Source organism: Malaya genurostris, chromosome 2 (assembly GCF_030247185.1).
Source record: "Malaya genurostris strain Urasoe2022 chromosome 2, Malgen_1.1, whole genome shotgun sequence".
Taxonomy (NCBI): Eukaryota; Metazoa; Arthropoda; class Insecta; order Diptera; family Culicidae; genus Malaya; species Malaya genurostris.
The window spans coordinates 81246390-81265939 of record NC_080571.1 but is presented as its reverse complement, the minus strand read 5'-3'; the positions used below and the strand labels follow the sequence as shown (position 1 = coordinate 81265939).

At 37.1% G+C, this 19550-nt stretch overlaps 1 protein-coding gene across 11 annotated transcripts in view; it reads left to right on the top strand.

The window, feature by feature from the left end:
• LOC131432356 (uncharacterized protein ZK1073.1) overlaps positions 1-19145 on the top strand; it is a 176498-nt gene extending 157353 nt beyond the window's left edge. For 10 of the 11 annotated variants that reach the window (XM_058598579.1, XM_058598578.1, XM_058598585.1 and 7 more), the window contains 7 exons: positions 7531-7594; positions 7679-7796; positions 7871-8153; positions 9168-9179; positions 17359-17471; positions 17530-17692; positions 17785-19145. In XM_058598579.1, coding sequence (XP_058454562.1) covers positions 7531-7594; positions 7679-7796; positions 7871-8153; positions 9168-9179; positions 17359-17471; positions 17530-17692; positions 17785-18024 — 993 coding nt within the window. In that variant the 3' untranslated portion in view covers positions 18025-19145. The remainder of the gene's footprint in view (positions 1-7530; positions 7595-7678; positions 7797-7870; positions 8154-9167; positions 9180-17358; positions 17472-17529; positions 17693-17784) is intronic. The other variant, XM_058598577.1, reaches the window with a different exon arrangement.
• The last annotated feature ends 405 nt before the right edge of the window (positions 19146-19550 follow it).

Below are 19550 nucleotides of genomic sequence, written 5' to 3'. Positions count from 1 at the left end.
GTTACAATTATTCTATTGCTGTGTGGAAACACCTTTCTGTACATCATAAAATATAAGCCCAAAGCCGACAATTTTATTGTATTTTGAAATGATTGCTGCACAAGTATCAATTGATACTTACAGGTATCGATACTTTGATGCCTTTTGATACCTTGTATCGATACTCAAAATTCTGTATCTCGATACTCTAGGTATCGATACTTTGCCTTCCGAGTACCATCCCTACCAAATAATCATTATACCAAACGGCGTTATGCCAAACGGGTCGCCCTCATTTTAAGTTTGCCGAAGTCACAGGTATCTAAACATAGAGAGAGAATGATCTTGAACAAAGGATGAACATCCATCAAAACAAACGGAGCAGAACACATGACAGCAAGGGGCAAAACGCACACTCTTAAGACCTTTCTTATTAGTCTTTCCGTAGAAGAGATACTTGCCAGGTGGAAGACAACTTTTACATAATTTTTGTAAAGGAGCTCTTAAGTATTTTGTCCCACACAATTCGGGATTTTTCCATATAGTTGCAAATACATCATCTGTATTAGATCTAATAATTAGAGACGGGACTCGAACCCGTAGCCAGCTGTAGTGATTGTTGGCGAAGGGGTTGCCATGTGTGTGTGTGTGTGTGTGTGTTTCATTCAAGCATCATTGTTTTGCAGCGGTTTACAGAAAAAGGATGTTTCCATGTGTTTTGTTTATACATGCAAATAACTTCAGTTCAGGACTCAGGGAGGTGTTGACTCAATCGAATTCTGATGACCCGTTTCGTATACGGAGAAAATCGTGTCTCCGTTCCATCGACCAGTCCAGCCTAAATGAAATGTTTGCATCAAATTGATTAAAAAAATACAGAAAGACTTTCGACCCCTTGAAATTGGTAAGAAATCGACGCGTATTTAGTTTATGTTCTTCAGTTTTGGATGAATAATTAACATTTTATAAGCTTACCAATACTCGTTTCATTTCTTACCGTATCGAAACTTTCCAAGCCTTCAATCTTATGAACCAGTCAAATACACCCTTCGAGCATAGTATGGTATTGCACACTTCTGAATATCTTTTCTATAGACGTTCCTGTATAAAACACTTATAATAAGAATAGAATTATTATTTAAATACAAAAAGTTTTTCTTACGTCTTAATTTTGCATTATACGTCAACTTATATAAGGAAAATGCTAATTTATGAATTGCAAGGAATGCTGCGGACGGTTTTCATGAAAACAAGTTGATCATTTAAGGATTTAAATACACTTCAGCAATAGCACATCAAAGTGAATTACTTGATCTATTTGAAGGATTTTTAAAATTTTTCTCGTTTCAAATGAAATGTTCCATAAAAACAAATTCGCATCCTCTCATTCTGCTACTAACGCAAAAGGCGACAGCACCCAGTCGACGCCATTCGATTGACCAAATGTTATCATAGACACACGGGGAGGCATGAGATAGGAACTTGTGAATACTCATGTCGTTTTCGTTTTTAAATTGCACTACACCAGTGCTACACTTTTTCTACACCGATACCACTGGTGTAGCACTCATCAAAAGTTTAGTGTAGCTCTGTGCAATGGAATCGTTTATTGTAGTCAATGGATACTGTTTATGTTTTCGTCATTTTTGTTCGTTTATTCATGCCTCAGTGTAGCATTGCACCGGTGTAGTGCAAATTAAAAATGAAAACGCCATCAGTTATCTCACCTTTTGACGACCTGTACCGAACTTCGACGAACAGTTTGCCTTAGAGCTGATAGCTGAAGAGTTCTTTGGATTTCGCTTGGTTGCGTATTCTTCTGGACTTCGCGCATGGTCATAGTGTCTGGCGAATACTTTTTTTTGCAAAAGAACTAGTAAAAGCTCAAAAAACATTTGTAAGTGTTTTGAACTTTTATCAAATATCGCAAAAATGAATTATTTAAATTGATTACAGTGCATCTACTTTGATTTAAATACAATAGACGTAAGAAAATTAAAAACTGACTTTTCGGTTCATAAATAAAATCTAGATTCCGTACGACTTATTGACGACAAACATTTTCTACCATAAAATTTAATAGAACGAATCAAATAAAGTTTTTTTGGTTGATTTACATACTCAGAACTAAACTTCGCATAAATTTTTGATAATATTTTGATGGTCCTAAGAAGAACCGTTTTGCGGAATTTAACTGATTTTTACAACTGTTGAGTACTTTTTGTCATCATTTATTTATTTTCATCAGAGCCTACAATCTTGGCCTGAACTGGATTAGAGAACTGAATCTCAGAATTCAGTTGCAAAATTCATGGTCAGGTCTGAATTCTAGAAATTATTCCTGAAACTGAATTTAGGAATTGAAGGCTGGTTAGAAATCAGTGCTAAAAATCAGAGTCGGAGTTCAGATCTAACATTTACTTTCAGAATCCAGACCTAAAACTCATATTCTGAATTTTGAAATTGAAATCCTAAATCTAGATTCGAATCACGAACTCAATTTAAGGGACTAAATTCAGTTTCAAAATCTATTCAAAGGCATCCAGAAGTAGGATTCATTTTCAGTCATAGTTTTGAATAATGAACCTGTAATCTTGAACTAACTTCAAAAACTGAAGTATGAAACTAGATTCAAAACCTGTAGTTAAGTTCAAAACTCAGGTGAACCAGCTTCTGAATTCAGTTTTAAAATTCAGTTCTAAATAGAGTTCAATCCAGAATTCAGATCTAGTTTTTAGAAGCTGAATAAGACTAATGATAATCTATTGATCCCGCTGCTGGTTGAATGTCACGACGTTCGAGAGACGAATGAGAGCACAACCTGCATGAATGCTTGAGGCTGTTTGTGGAAGATCCTGACCCAGACGTCCAAAGCACAAGGAGAAATGAACGATTTTCGATGAATTATGTTGTTGCGTTCTGTACAACTCGATATATTCACGATTAAGTTCTACTCATTCTTCCACATGGCGCATTTTGAAAAGGCGCCTCATAATAAAGTAAGACGTAAAAAGTCTTGGCATTACATTCCTTCCGTGGAATTTGGCCATTCTGTTTCAACAGACTTCGCAGCCGATTCTTAGCGTACAGAATCATTGCATGGCTAGTACTATTGATCCTACTGACACTAAGAATCCTTCCAGGTCGGGGCTCAAACATACGACAGCTGGCTTGTAAGACCAGCGTCCTATGCCAGTGTAAGACGTGTTCACGTCAAAATTTCGTAAATTTTGAACAGTTTTTATTACATGAAATTTGAATAGTTTCCCATAATGCATAAAATGTTCCTGATTTTTATTCAAAGAAGTTTATGAAAAATTTAAATAAAACGAAAAACAGGAGAGCCACCTACTCCACAGCTCCACAAATATGGAAATTAAATGATTAAAATTTGGGAAAAATCATCACCAATACAAACTCTTTCAAATAGATTATATAAATTTAATATCTGTTCGGGGACAGTTTCTACATGCTTACCCGGCTATACCCTTTCCTTTCGAGACCTGCTTGTTTACGTTTACGGCTACAACTATTGGTCAAGTAAATCCGGTTGACAATGGGGTCGTAACAAGACCAGATGCGTTAAAAATCGCTTCAACAGCGGATCACCCGGTGAAATGTGGGATGCTAAAATGTTAAATTAAATTTTCAGATTGGAATGCAATAAGACCGGTGAATGTTTTAATTTTTGTTCGAAACATTGACAGACAGATGTCTGGCATGCAATATGGTTTTGATAAAAATAAAGAAGAATGAATTCCCCCTGAAACATCTCCGGCATTTCCTAAATTACTGAGAAGACTCATGGCAGGATTGGCTGTGCTGTCATCATGAATGTAGAACATCGAGAAAAAACCAGTGTCTGAAAAATATGTTTTTCAATAAAGAATATTTGAAACTGTTCAAACGCCTTTGTCATAGAATTGCCTGGAATCTAACGAGCAATGAAGAGGGAAAGCTGCTAACATTAGAATATGGGAAATAGGTTCAATAGAGTAATGATGTAGAAACATAATCATAATACTATACTACATATGTTTCGTAATCATGTTTGTATTTCGAGTAGTTTGTAATGATTTCGCACCGAGCGTTGAAAATTCGTAAATGTCGAAACAAGCTAATAAATAAAACAAGAAGAAACACTCACAGGACCAAACATAACTGAAAATGAAAACTAGATCGAGATTACATTATTTATGACATCATCGTTTCTGCCAGAATATATTACAGGATGAAATGTAAGCGAAAAAAATGTAACTGAGTGAAAACACTGAAACAGCAGCCGTTCGGTTTCCGCACGGTTGGGTTTTTTTTGTATTCATCTGATTTTGGCATTTAATTATGTCCTTGTTATCTTAATTAGGTTTTGCACGAACATGACATAACCTCACAAAAATGAACAGAATGAACTTTTTCTGACAGTCGACGTGTACTTGTTTACAGTTTAAAAGTTCATCAGAAGTTCATCGTTCGAATGTAAAAATTGCAAGTCGCCTCACACTCAACAGATTCATACATATATCGCTCCTTGATGCTGGAAACACATACAGGGCAATCTTTTTAGTTATTTTCACTGTGGAATATGTTTTTAACAGGCACTTTTTCGTCATTCTTTCAATTTTTAACTTGCAGTCGCAAAACAAAACAAGTACACGGCAACTGTCAAAGATGAACTTGATTCATCGGCAGTTCATTTGTGTCGTCATCGTGCAAAACCTAATAGCGAGTAATGACATATCATTTGATTGAAAACGCTCTACAATTTATTTTTTTCTTTCAATATTTATGTCCCTTGGAGCCCGGGGAGGGGTATTTGAACAGAGGTGATTATATCTTTTTACAATAGGTACAATTCGCAATTGAGAGAAATCGAATGCAGCAGAACAGCGATTCAATAAGCGACGCCAGCTGAGGATGGGCTCATCTTGTACAAAAAAACTGGCACCGAAATCTGAAATCTATGGGATGGTCATACACAGAAAAAAATAATGAAATTTACACGAGATGTAAATCAATAGTAACATGGAATAGACATGAGTTGAATCGAAATTTTGATTGAAAACCTTCATCGATGCAAAAATAAATTGAATTGCATTGAATTTTCAATGAATTTAACTGTATCTTTCAATTAACGCTTATTTTGCGATTAAATTGTATTGAAACGTACAGAGTCGTAATGTAATTTTATGTTTAATTACCTGCTCCAAATATGTGCATGAAAATAGATGTAAATTCACAAAATATTTTTATCTGTGTACTGTTCTTTTCAAAATAGCTCGTGCAAACCATTTCTATCAGTTATCGTCATTCAGGGTTTGAGTAAGAAAAACAGTAAGAATTGATGAATGAATATAGGACTTTACAATCCGGCGCAGCTCTCAACGAGTTAGTTTTTCGCTTCGTGTTAGTCCGGTAAAAAAAGGCTTTTCTGTATCCATTCCCTCTCAGCAAGCGGTTCTATTTTGTTGGTCGTTGAGCGCTTGTTGAACGACATATTGCCCGAAATATTCGTTCAGTTTGCTGGGTCGGTTTGTTGTTTTTTTTTGCAAAAATAGTGTCAAAATTAGGTGTAACCTTCATATAGAAAGAAGATTTGTTGTTATTTTACGTGAAGTAGAAGAATTGTACAATTGTAAAATTTGAAACGACGCCATCTACACTAAAATATGGATTTGTTACATCAAGCGTTCTGACACATAATCAAATATTACGAGATCAATACATGTGCCTCCAAGCGTAGTAGCTTGTGAAGAAGCAGATTTCATATCCAACTTCATATACTTGCTCATGAAATTAATGAATTTTAAATTATCTTGTTTTGAGGCATCTATATTGAAAACCCTCAGGAATCAGGAATCAGAACAAATTGGCTCAAATGGCACGTTACCCTTGATATTTGGAGATTTGTGCCTTACCATCGATTTGTTTTAGCCTCATTTACCCGATATATATAAGAGGGAAGAATTGAAGGGAAATAGAAAGGCGTTGACTAGGAGGATGGGGAAAATTGATGACACAAAAACACAAAAAAGGAGAAGTAAACTCTGCACCCCTAAGGGATGCTGAACAATCTGCTGGGGATCACATTTAGTGGAAGTAGAAGTAAATTTTGAACCTCTACGCGGTTCCAAACAGTCTGCTGTAAAACCTTTTTAGGTTTGTTACTAAGTGCGTTCTTTCTGATAAACGTTTACAAAACCTCCATCCCGCGAGAGGATTTAGAGATTTTACAAAAGCGACACCATTTTGCACTCCCGGAAGAATGCAGAACGATTCGCAGTATGTACGAGCAGCAGTAAATTCGGTACCCCATAAGAGAGGCCAAACAATCTGCTAAACCTTATTTAAGGTGAATACAGAAAGGATTCATTCACTCCAGGAAGAACGATGAACCCATCTGACTATAGCTCCTTACCACATTGGGTGAGAAACGAAAAAATATCCTTTGCCGGCATGTTTGGATGCGGCCCAAGAACGAATCTTGTGCTTTATTCAACTAGTTGAAAGTGGTAAAGCTGGTTCCGGACCAACAAAATCATTCGCTGCACCAGCTCTAGCCAACTCATCAGCCCATTCATTTCCAGTAATACCAGAATGGCCGGGCACCCATAAGAAGTAAACAGCATTTTAGATGCTAAGGTCTTCAATTTGAGTTCGACATGCGATCATACTTTTAGAGCTGCCTGACTGTCGGAACAAAAATAAATTCGTTTACCACAGATTCTCTGCTGAAGTTGCAATTGTATTCCACACAAAATCGCGTAGATTTCTGCTTGGAACACAGTACAGTATCTACCAAGTGAATGAGACTGCTCCAGCCTCATTTCACGACAGTAGACACCAGCACCAGCACGACCATTCAACAGAGAACCGTCCGTATAACAAACTATGTGTTCATCAAGTTGTCGTTCCAAACAACCAGACAACCATTCCTCACGAAGAGGATAGCTCACATTGAATGTTTTGAAAGGAAAACTGCACGTGAGAGTTAGGTCACTAGGAGCGAGTAAATACTCATCCCACGTAACCATTTGAGACCACAAGCGAGTGTGGCTGGTAGCCTAGTCTATAGGGTTACAAAGCCCTGTAACCTGAAGACGGTATGCACAAGATAATGCTTCTTGTTTTAGGAACACATGTAGTGGTTTAATGCACAGTAGCGCCTCTAGAGCAGCAGTAGGAGTTGTCGTGAATGCTCCTGTCATCGCTATTAGGACCATCCTTTGGAGATGAGTCCTGTTTCAGTGGTATTTCTCCGCATTTAGCTCTTTCGTTGGGTACTGAGTTTAACTAAGTTTGAGAGAACTTATAGATCTTATAAATATCAAGACGATTGATTTGTTGAACATTGAATAACAAAGAATTGTTGAATCTGTTTGACTTATCCATTAACTTTCCCGACAAATTCGAGGTGCGTTGAGAATTTAACTGAGTTATTTGCTCTAACTTGGTTGACGTTAAATCGAAAGAATATTTCTAAGATTTCCTTTGTTATGCTGATAACCAACTTCACTATGATGATGTTATTTCCTTTCTTTTCTTGCATTACAGGGCGACCTAACACAGCAGGAAAAACGTGCCGTCTTCCTCACCGTGCATGACTTGGGATGCAATCGTAAATAGTTTTTTTTCTTATCTTTGCACCTCCGGAAAACTTATCATAAATTGCTGATGCATTCATTTTTTTTTCTTCTTACAGATACCTCATTTCAAGATTTTGTAAACAGTGCATGCATGATCGAAATCAAAGAACGGTCATGTTTTATACACATTGATGTTCCTGGGCATGCCGAGAATGCTCCAAATCTACCGGAAAAGTAAGTAGCGACCTGGTTCTGGTTGGTGATTAAATCGGGACGCAGTAACCGGTTTTCTTCTGGTTTTTTTTCAGCTTTCAATTTCCGTCACTGCAGCTGCTGGGAGAAGAGCTGGTAACCGTTTTGGACTTTTTACACGTCAAATACGTCATCGGGTTGGGAGAGGGCGCTGGCGCCAACGTTCTGGCCCGATTCGGTATTGCTCATCCATCGCGCAGTCTGGGCCTAATTCTGATCAATGTGACCGGTTCGGCGGCCTCGGTACTGGACGCATTCAAGACCAAGTTCATCAGCTGGAAGGAGGACGCCCTCAGCCAGTCAGCCGAGGATTTTCTGTTGTATCACAAATTTGGCTATGTGAGTAGTACTGTCAGTTGCATGTGCATCTCGGCCCAAAAATTATTAGACTAGTTATGATTGGCCACGTGGTTAAACGTGACACACCATCACCACCGCCGACCATCCACGACACCCCCAAGTTTATTGGCTTTCATCGGGTAGAAGTCCTACTGTTACCAACTATTTTGCATAACTTGTTTCTCTGTGTTCTTTCTCTTTCCAATTGTTCTATACTCAATCGGCATTTCAGTGTTCGAAATTTTTATGTTTCCATAATTGTTTGACTTCCTTTTCTCAACTAGTATAAAAAAGCTCGAAATTTTAAATTCAGACCACTATACGCTATCAAAATTCCAATCGATCAACTTTTCGTCGCTACTCGCGTATCGTCTCTAATTTTCACCTTATTCCAAATAGAACTTACTTCCACGGATACACAGATTATACTTTCTCAATTTCAGTGACTTGCGAAATTGTGAGGATTTTTGTATAATTAACTGAGTCTATTTGCGATGTAATAATATCTTTTTATTTTGAAATGATTCGTTGTTTACAATCTCATGAAATATATTAAACACTTTTGATTGGCCGATCCTCATGGTGTTGCCAGCCACTGAACAATCTTCACGAAAAAAATACCCCATCCCACATCCTACCCAATCGAGACAATTGTCGTCCGTTATTTTTAAATATGTTTGTTGTTACTTTTGTTGTTGTTCCATGCGACCATCCACTATCGTGATAATCCATTCCGATGTCGATCATTTGGGACTCCACCGAATCACACGAACACCAACTACGATGTTGCGGATAAATACACACGAAAACTAAAAAAACCATACGCGTCGACTTCGGTCCGTAAACTGCCACGAATTGTGGTGGCTAAAATAAAAATTCAACAAAATAACGCAACAATATCATCACAACACGTTTTATGGTTGTTAATTTACAAAAAAAAAAACAAAACCACAACATCGATGACAAATCAAAAAATCTGCCGCAATGCCCCATCGTAAAACTTTCGGGGAGCAGATTTTCTCCGAGGTACATTGACATAGCGTATTTCATAGTGAAACTTCTTATATAAGTAGCTCGAGCTTTCTGTTTTCGTTTAATGTTCGTTGTGCTGCAATTTGTTTCTTTCAGTTGTTCCGTTGTTTTAATTTCCTTTTATCTTTCTCAATGGATGTTCAAGCTTGATTGTTCACTATTATAGCTACTCCCATTGGCTGTTGCTGATGACATTCAGTTCTTCCACGATGTAGAAATCGGTAGGAAGAACGTAGTTTGTTCTACATTTTCGCTTTTTGCTAGTTAGCCCCCATTCCCCCCATCATGTTAATGCATGCGCTAGAAGACCCCAGCCCAATTGCATCCCAACCTCACTCGCCATTAGCGGAGTTTTTTTTTCTATATACAAATATATATAAGTATATATACTACAAGAGCAGTTTCAACCCTCTGGAGACGAAGTCATCTACGGTCATTCGACACAGTCGTAGTCACCTTCTGTTTAGCTCCCGTAGCTCTCAAAACAGGTCCTTGTTCCGCTGCCGGATAAGAACTGTCGAGCACTTGAACCAGTAGGAAAGAAGGTGATTTGGAATGAAATATACACCACCGTCTGGCACAGGAGACTCAATGGCAGTTGGAAGATGTTGTTTTATCTTTGAAGATATCGGATCCGCGAAAGACTTTGCTTTGGTTCATTCTAAATTAACGTGTATTTGGTATCGTCGTGTAACAAGATTGCGTTGTATACATTATAAAACGAAGATAAATTCTTATTGTTACAAACAACAAAATGATTAGCTGCTTATCGATTCAGGAAAATAGTTATTTCGAACCAATCTACGTATGTTTTACGCCTTTAATGAAGATGATGTGTCATAGATTCTAATCAGTATTGTTATCGTTGGAATTTATTTCTACAGTTTAAAATTAAGTTACCTCAGAAAAATTAAGCTGCTTTCCACCGTTGATTTTTCAGGATATTAGCAATTCGTTCGAAGTAACGGATGACAACTTCGAGAAGCTTTTTCCCAAATGTATGGCAGAAAAGTTTATTAACTTGTTAGATCATTTACTCATCATTTACCCAAAGCCACCAAATTAACAAGATATTTAGCTCTCACATTTCACGAAAAAATCACTGGCAACATTTTTATTTTTGCGATCATGGCGCCCTCAGGCGAGTCCGCATTGAGTCTTATACATACAAGTACCCGCTTGCATGTGTCTGGCAGATTTCTTCCCAGACGCCTGGCAGTGTCTGCCAGAAGGTTTTGCTGGAATGCTGGCAAAATCCAACAACCGTTTCCGGCAGAGAATTTCGCCTAGCAATTATTAACGGTTTCGTTTCTCCCGAATTTTTGCCATACAAGACAATGCATAGGACGCTGGTCTTACAAGCCAGCTGTCGTATGTTCGAGCCCCGACCTGGTAGGATTCTTAGTGTCAGTAGGATCCATAGTACTAGCCATGCTATGATTCTGTACGCTATGAATCGGCTGCGAAGTCTGTTGAAACAGAAAGGCCAAATTCCACGAAAGGAATGTAATGCCAAGACTTTGCTTGGATCACGTTCCTGTCAAAAGCAGAGACTTTACTACACAACAACTTTCGAACATGTAGTATTTACTACAATTTTTCGGTAGGTAGCTCCAGAGGTTGCTACTCGTGTGTTTGCTGATAAAGTGAAGTAGAAAATTTTATAAGTGGCATTTTTGCAGCAGTAAGTACGTTTCTTGCTTTGTGCATACTTTTTACAGATTTTCCGGCTCCGATTCGAAACAGCATGCAATAAAAGCTCAAATTCGAAGGTAGCATTAACTACAATTCTTTGGAAAGATGTAAAATAAAATTTTTTGTCACTTACCTAAAACAAATTCTTCAACAAATAACAAAGTTTTCCCATATCGAAATTCTTTCTCGTAATGTTTGTATACAATTTTTAAAAACAATTGATTTTTATTTATTTTTCTGGACATTCAAATAATTGGAAACACACGCGTTTCTACATGCGCTGTGAGTCATACTTTTTTCGTCATAAATTTCAAAATAATTTCTGGCTCAAAATTATTCGGACGGATTTAAACTCTACGATGTTTATGATTTTTTTTTCAATGATCCATTTGGAAAGTCATTCAAATGAACAAATTAGTCCTTTAAATGATTAAATTATCTTTAACTTGAACAAAAAATAAAGTCATTTTTTTTCTGTGCGTTTAACGAGTTTTGACTAGAAATGGTCGGGTTTTGGGTATTTGTATCCGATACCTGACCCGAAACCGAAGATATGTTTGTCGGGTTCGAGTCGGGTACAGGTGACTAGTTTTTTATTTTCAACGGGTACGGATCGGGTTTGAGTTTGGTTGAGCTTCGGGTTTCGAAACTTTTTTCGGGATCGGGTCGGGTTCGGGTTTGGAAGAAAAATGAATCTCAGGTTCCGGTTGGGTACGGGTAAAAGTTTTTTATTTTCAATCAAGTACGGGTCGAGTTCGAGTTTGAAAAAATTCTTTATCGGTCATCTCTAGTTCTGACCCTACTTACAGTAGTTACCCTTGGTTTGAGAAACTCGTAGTACAAGATCTCCCCAAATGATCCGCAACGATTTCTTTTCAAAGCGATTACGTTTCGCAGTAGAGATGGTCGGGTTTCGGATATTTGTTCCTGAAACCTGTCGATTATTGGTCGAGTTCGGGTATAGAAAAAATATGTTTGTCGGGTACGGATGTCAATTTTTTCATTTTCAGAGGGTAAGGGTCGTGTTTAGATTAAAGCATTTGATTTGGTGTTTTTTCGATTTTCGGGTTCGGGTCGAGTAGGGGTAGAGATTTTTATTTTTTATTGAAAACGGATCGGATTCGGGCTTGGAAGAAAAATTTATCGTGGGTTCGGTACTACTACGGGTAAGTTTTTAATTTTCTATCGGGTACGGGTCGAGTACGGATTTGAAAAAATGTTTGCCGCTAATGTTCACTTCACTGAATGTATATTAAACTAACTAAAATTTAGGGACGGGTAGGGTCTAACACTTTTGAAAAATCATTTATTTTTTTGTTTCGCATTTTCTTATAGTAAAACATTTAAAGAATATTCTGTGAAACTTTCAAGCCTATCGGAACAAAACTCAGAAAGGGCCTTTATCTTTGCTTACCTCATACTGCCAGAGATGCCAGATCTGCATATTTGTCTGTAGATCTGCAGATTTCGAACATAGTGCTGTAGACATTTTTTAATATGCAGACTTTTGCAGACTTTTGAAAATCGAGGTTTTCGCAGACTTTCGGTAAAAATTTACATATTTTTGAAATTGTCGCGACCTTTTTTTTTGCAACCCTGTCTGAACATATTTGAAATTTTTACCTGGCATCTCTGCACACTGTGAAGAAGTTAGAGCTCGGCGCACAGGTCCAAGATTTTTGCTTCGATTGACTTAAAAACTTGACAAAACATTTTTGAAATGATTCATTATAACAAAATACAAAAGAAAAAATATATTTTTTTGAAAATGTTAGACCCTACGGGCTGCCTAGAATAATAAATTGTTTTCTTCGATTTTATAGACAAAAAACTTTGAACACGTTTTCCTCGAAAGCAGTCCGTGTCCATCGTCATTCAAAAACTACTGTCCCAATATTTTTCAAACTTTGCACACACTGTCTACATGTAAAATAACAGACCCCAACGTTTTCCTTTTCGTTGTTTGTTACTTTGGGGAAATTTTACAGCTATAAAATGGCTGATTTTTTCGTGAAAAATCGTAGTTTTGACTTTGAACAACCACCAAAAATTGTAATTGTAATTTATCAGCCCACAACCTGGCAGACCGTGTCCGCCCATCTGCTTGAGTGAGGTTCACTTCAAGCTGGCTGTGAGCCTACTAAAGCCTGACCGTTGATATGCACTAGACCGTATAGCACACCGGCTTCCTCCACCAGCAGGCGCTGCTCTGAGTCCCACTGGTTTCAGATACATTAGGTTAGGGATAGTGGAGATAAATAGGGAAATATAGCATTTAGAAGTTTACTAACTACTACTAACTACTGTCTTTGTGGCTGAAAATAAAACGTACGGAACAATAATAATAATTACAATAATAACAATAATAATAATAATGGTAATAATAATAAAGTGACATTAAAAACAATAGTGCACTTACCCCTCTCTCCCCACCTTACCTCAGCTTAACAAAGGTCAAGTTATCACTCAGTTACCATCTTTTCGTCGTTCTCTGGAGACGCCCCAGGGTTCTTCTTCCTAAAATTTCCTTGCTCTTAGGCCTTCGATGACAGTTCCTTATTTCAACATTCTCGTTTCATTGCGCCCCCACCATGAAATGAAATAAGATAAAATAAAGTCAGGTGTTAGTAAGTCTGTTGGATCATATGATGCAAGGTAAGGATGCGCATTCAACACCAGATTGTCCAGGGAAGCCACAGTATGTACACAATGGCACGATTGCTTAAAATGTCTTCACACCTGCCCTGATCAGTTTCGCCGTCAATGCAACCTGTATAACATCAGTACCGATATCGAACCGGATCGGAAGGTTTGAAACTTCCCCAACGGTTCATAAGATGTCAATCCGCTCCTATTCCTGATCAGAGATGCCAGAACCGCAGATATGTCTGTAAATCTGCAAATTTTACAGACTTTTGAAATTGTCGCGACCTTTTTTCTAAGTTCGTTTAGTAATACATCATAGAGAAATTTCTGCAATATTTGCTAACAGCAGATTTGTTTTCAGATATACAGACTTTTGCAACGCTGTCTGAAGATATTTGAAATTTTTTTCTGGCATCTCTGATAATAATAAGTCCACTTTTTGAATTTAATTCACCTGTTCCGGACGAATGTGATATATTAATCACCCCCATTCTGCATCCCGATCGAGTCGGACCCCGTCAAACGAATGTAAAAACCTGAACTCGATCGAGCTACAGAACGCAAAACTTCACACCCGATCGAAACAATCCGACTCGAACAGAACACAGAGCCGGGGTGAATAAGCATCCCAATTGCATCAGTAATGCCTGAAACAACCCAATGGCCCATTGTCAATTTCAAGCAGTATCAGTCATGTCAACTCTGTGATAAATACAGATGATATAATAAATTCGTTTTACCGTTTTAAGCGAACGATCGATCTCGGTATGATCCGACTTGGTCAACACGAAGTGTAAATTGACTCCCACCCTCATCCGCCAAGCAGGGTACGCGCCCTGTAGTTTATCATCCTAAGCTCAGGGCAATAGGATAGTTACTATTAATAATATAAAATTTATAATTTTGTTAATAAAAGTTTACATGTTGCACACTTCCCACGTTAAGAATATTAGCAACAGTCACAAAGTGGGTTGATAATCGAGACATCTATAGTAAGATGTTAGTTCCTTATCAACAGTTGCACTCTGTCCCACCGCTTGCTAATACTCCGCACCTCCTCATTCTGCTAAAAACAGGAGTCACCAGTCATCATTTGACACCGTGTAGGCATGAGGTCGGGGCTTGTGACGACCAGAGCTAAGTCAATCAAACTGCCGATACAAACAGTAAGATATGATATTTGTCGCTCCTTCCAGGATGTCGTGCACCTTTGACCCCCAGACTTTGAACAACCACCAAAAATTCATTAAAAAATTTAAAACATCAAACAGAAACGTTGGGGTCAAGAAAAACATCTACAGTATTTATGCTGCTTTCATTTGTTGACTTTTGACAAAGATATCATATTAACAAGATATCCAGCTCTCACATTTCTCGAACAAATCATTAGCAACATTATTTTTTGCGAGCATGGCGCCCTCAGGTGAGTTAGCATCGAATCTCCTACGTAGAAGTATAGGGAAGAAATGTCAAATTCGTGCGCGCCAAAATAGCAACCCTGCGCACCCATACAATTGACATGATATGTTGAATGTGATGCCGTGCGATGGCGATTTCGCTCCAAGCTGCCCGAGTAGCAATCCGCAACTAGTTCTGATGCGACTAAGTCCAAACTATGTTGCAACAAGAGCACGAATATGTTTTTAATGTTATACTGGTTAAAACAAGGTGACATCAATGTTTCTTCATAACACAACTAGTTACGAAATAGTTATTTAGGTTTCAAATCACTACATCTTTTTGTCATATTGAATTAATTATAATTTATAAGCTATCGTTACTTAATCCAAACATATCTTTAATAACAACTATGCTTCTAGCTACTAGTTGGAAATAAGTTTATTTGACTCCAATATTAGCAACTAATAACTAGTTCTGATACCACTTAGCTCAACTATGTTGCAACAAGAGCACGAACATGTTTTTTATGTTATGCTGGTTGAAACAAGGTGACGGCAGTGTTTCTTTATAACGTAAACATTGAACTAGCAATCATTTGTAAGTTATCGTTACTTGATTCTAACATATCTTTAATCACAGCTCTGGTTTTAGCTGCTAGTTAAAAAAAGGTTGCGAAACCATTATAAATACGTAAGCGTATATGTAAATCGTTACGGTTAAATGATGTAGCAATAACTTTGATGTTACAGGATTATAACATACAATTTCTGCATTGATTCAGATAGTTATCGGTAGGTTTTCGCAACGTTATGATAACGAAAATGTAACCAAAAAAACTTTTATTGGCTTGAATATGGCGAACACAATGTGGAGTCTCAAAAAGTGTATGAAACGTGAATAAAACCAGGATATTACTTTTTTTAAAACTACTTTTTGACGAAAATAATTTTTGTTCTATGCACTATTATAAACTCGAAGAAAACAATATAGAAACATCGATTCTGATAATATTATAATTCTCATGATATATGAATTTAAAATGATGAGAAATCACTCTACTTGGAACAATTTTGAGCATTTTGCACATAGAATTATTTTGTTGTTTATTCTTTATATTTTTATAAACAGATTTTGATTGACGACGCATAAAAAACAGTTAAGTAAAATTGAATTCCGCTCGACAGTTTTATAATCGTTGTGAAATTTGTACCTTGTATTAAATTTTTAATTTCAAGTACTATACTGTCTTTTTATTGTTGATAGGAAAACATTATGGATTCATTCAATGTTTATAATGTCGATGGAAACAAAGTTTCAACTAGTTTACTTGAAAATAAGTTATATTCAAGTTATGGAAAATAAGTTATTTCAGTATGGCATAACAACGTAACGACAACTTATTTTTAACCGACATAGAAACTAGTAGGAACTGCGCTTTTTGAGTCACGCAAGTGGTTAGATGTTAGTAACAATAACTCAAATATCTAGTTGCAAACTAGTCACAAATATGCTAGCATAACAAACATTGTTACTTGGGTGACAGGGTGTGCTTCTGATTAGTCTGCGCTGAGATACAATGGACACCTCAAATCATGATTTTCAAGATGCGAAGTTTGAAGCTCCAAACGCTTGATTTTTCCGAAAAACTCGGACTCAAGGTACCAAGTCAATTGGATTGACGAGGGTGATAGACAATACTTTGGATTGACAATAATATTGTCACGTGTAAGGGCCGCTATACAGTTTTCAAACACGAGTGGCAGGTTGTGTCGTCGGGAAAATTGTTACTTTGTGATCACTTTACCGTTAACAACCGTTGAATTTCCTACACACATTGGGGTCTCTACTTGGATGTCTGTTCTCTGTGATACAATTTAGAAGAAATATCGTGTTCAAAGGTAAAAATGTAAATATGTTTTGAAGCACTTTTTTGACTGAAGCTTGCACGCGATAATCACCGAAGTAAAAAAAAGTTGCACTCAAGTGCTTATAGTGCTGCCAATAAATTGATGAATCACGATATTTTGAAAATTGTAATTGGTAATTAATTAATTAATTAATTAATTAAAAAAATGTATGGGACAAGCTTATTTTATGTTGTGAAGCTTTGAAATTCTTGGTCTTTCAGCATCACCATGACGACGACCAGATTTATTGCTAGATGATGCTAAGTGCGCTATTTTTTGACTTTGTGAAGATGAACTGTATCTTCGTAGAATATCATATATAAATGAGCTCTTGTTCACTACTACTACCAACGGCTTATACTAAAATATGGATTAGAAACTTTCAGACAAGAAAAAAAAATGCGTGCACTTTGCTATTCTGAAAGAACTGTTTTGTACCGTTTTCGTTGTTTTGTCTCCTGTTTCGAACCAAATCTTTTCGTTTCATGTAGCAGAAAGTTTTTGACACTCTCGTAAATTTATAGCAATTGACTGGAGACAATCCCGACAAGGAGAAGATCGTCGCAGAGTTCCAGAGTCGGCTACATAGTTCGTTGAACAACAAAAATCTGAAGCAATATGTTAAAGCATTTATGAGGTAAGCTAAACTTAAACAAGTCCAAAATCAAAATATATAACTTGTGTTTCACTTTCAGTCGCAAAGATTTGCCCTTGAAGAACTGTAAACTTGATTGTTTGTTGATTACCGGCGTCATGAGCCCGTACGCCGGTGTTGTTGAGAAACTGTACCGAGACCTAAACAAGGAGAAAGTCACTCTGTTGAAGGTCGAACGGGCGGGTGACGTTTTAGCGGATGCCGTAAGTATCATTTTTCATCCGTTGAGTGACACATAGGTGGTCCAGATGTGTTCCTAATTTCTTTTGCTTTTTTTTCTTTTCTCTGATTCTAGCCCGCCAAGGTGGCTCAATCGATTTTACTGTTTTGCAAAGGCCAAGGTTTGCTCACTTCGGTCGCCATGCCCGGAGTTGATCGCAACAGGGCCTTTTCCACAAGCTCGGGAGGCTCAAGCGATGGAACACCCGGGGCTCGCCGATTGTCGCGCGGAATGTCGATGGAAGATTACGACAAGCCTAACATTAGACGGCTTAGCGTTACTATTACTGAACAGATGCCAGAGATCAAGAAGTAAATGGCAGACGGCCGGGAAAATTGTTTCAAATTTATATGATTAATAACATTTTATCGAAATAAAAACGAACAGTAAAAAAAGCATGAATATTTGACATGTGCAGGTAACAGCCACAAATGCTCTAATATCAACTTTTATAGATGTACGTATTTTTTATCTGAAGAATAAAACACAAGACAAAAACATAGATCATATATCCGAGCAACTCTAACAGTTCAAGTAATAGAGGAAAACATCAGTGAAAACGATTGTATTCTAAAACCAAACGAGTAATATACACTTACATTTAATAACTATTTTAAGTGTAATTGATTTTCATACAGTAACGAAAGAGATTTGAAATCGTTCTGCAGCGATAACAAAAATCGCTCCCCGAATAAACAAATCTCACCGCTTACACCTGTGTGGAAGTTGATTGCATCTCGTAAATGTCATCTTCCCAAATCAATCATCACTTTCAAATGCCAAGTTTCTTATATCAAACAGAAACATCTGGAACCCTGGAAACTGATCCCACGCAACAAACACAACAACAAAAAAACAGATCCTTTATTTGATAAAAATATATTTCAACTTCAGAGCCTATATACATCTAATATTTCCTATTAACGAGAGATCAAGATCCAAGCGTATTGCTATATACTAAGTAGACAAGTAGAACCGTAAGCAACTACACGCGCTTACTTAAACAGTGTAACAAGTAAAATTATTTGACGATTACGAGGCAATCTGCTCACAAGCAGAAACCTCAAAAATGTTGAACAGCCAAAGCATATTTAGAGGACCTATTTCTTCACAGTAGCAAATTAGTAGAAAAGCAAAGCTTCACATGATATAAAGTCATAAAGCACAGACATCGTCGCTTGTAATTGAAATTTATAGACAATTTACTGATTAGTAGTTGAAAATCAGCCCTGCACATGATAAAGAAGTAAACATCAGGAACCCTAAGATAAAAAATTACAAAATAAAAAAAACACACACTAATATAAACTGTTGTAGCGTTCACACTCCTAAATACTGAGGTGCGTTATAAGCTAAAATTGTTTTATTATTTTTGTCAGATCGAACATACTATCGTAAGTTATATTAAATAGTAAATAAAAATTATTTAAACCATACTGTAGTGAACGAAAACTGTCGTCAATTCAACAGATCCCACTTCTATCACTGCCAAATTTGAATGTCTTTAGGAAAATTCTGGCTCTTATTCGGAATGCAAAAGCTCGGCCATTTATTTACAATGCTTATTTGTTGCTAAAGTGCATTTAGAATTCTGAATACAGATAGAGATAGGGCGGGTAAGTTTTCAGGTTACCGATTTAGAGCTAGGAAAGCTCTAAATCAGCTAGCTGTGCCTGTAAGAGGTTATTTTACTGCATAAATCAAGTAGACCTAGATTTCCCACTGTATAGAGAAACCGACAGCTTCCACTTTTTCCACTGAGCACAGTGGTTGTATGAAATGCGCAGGCAACTTTAAACCTAAGACAAGACGGGACAGCTGGCTTCTTATTTTTATTTTGT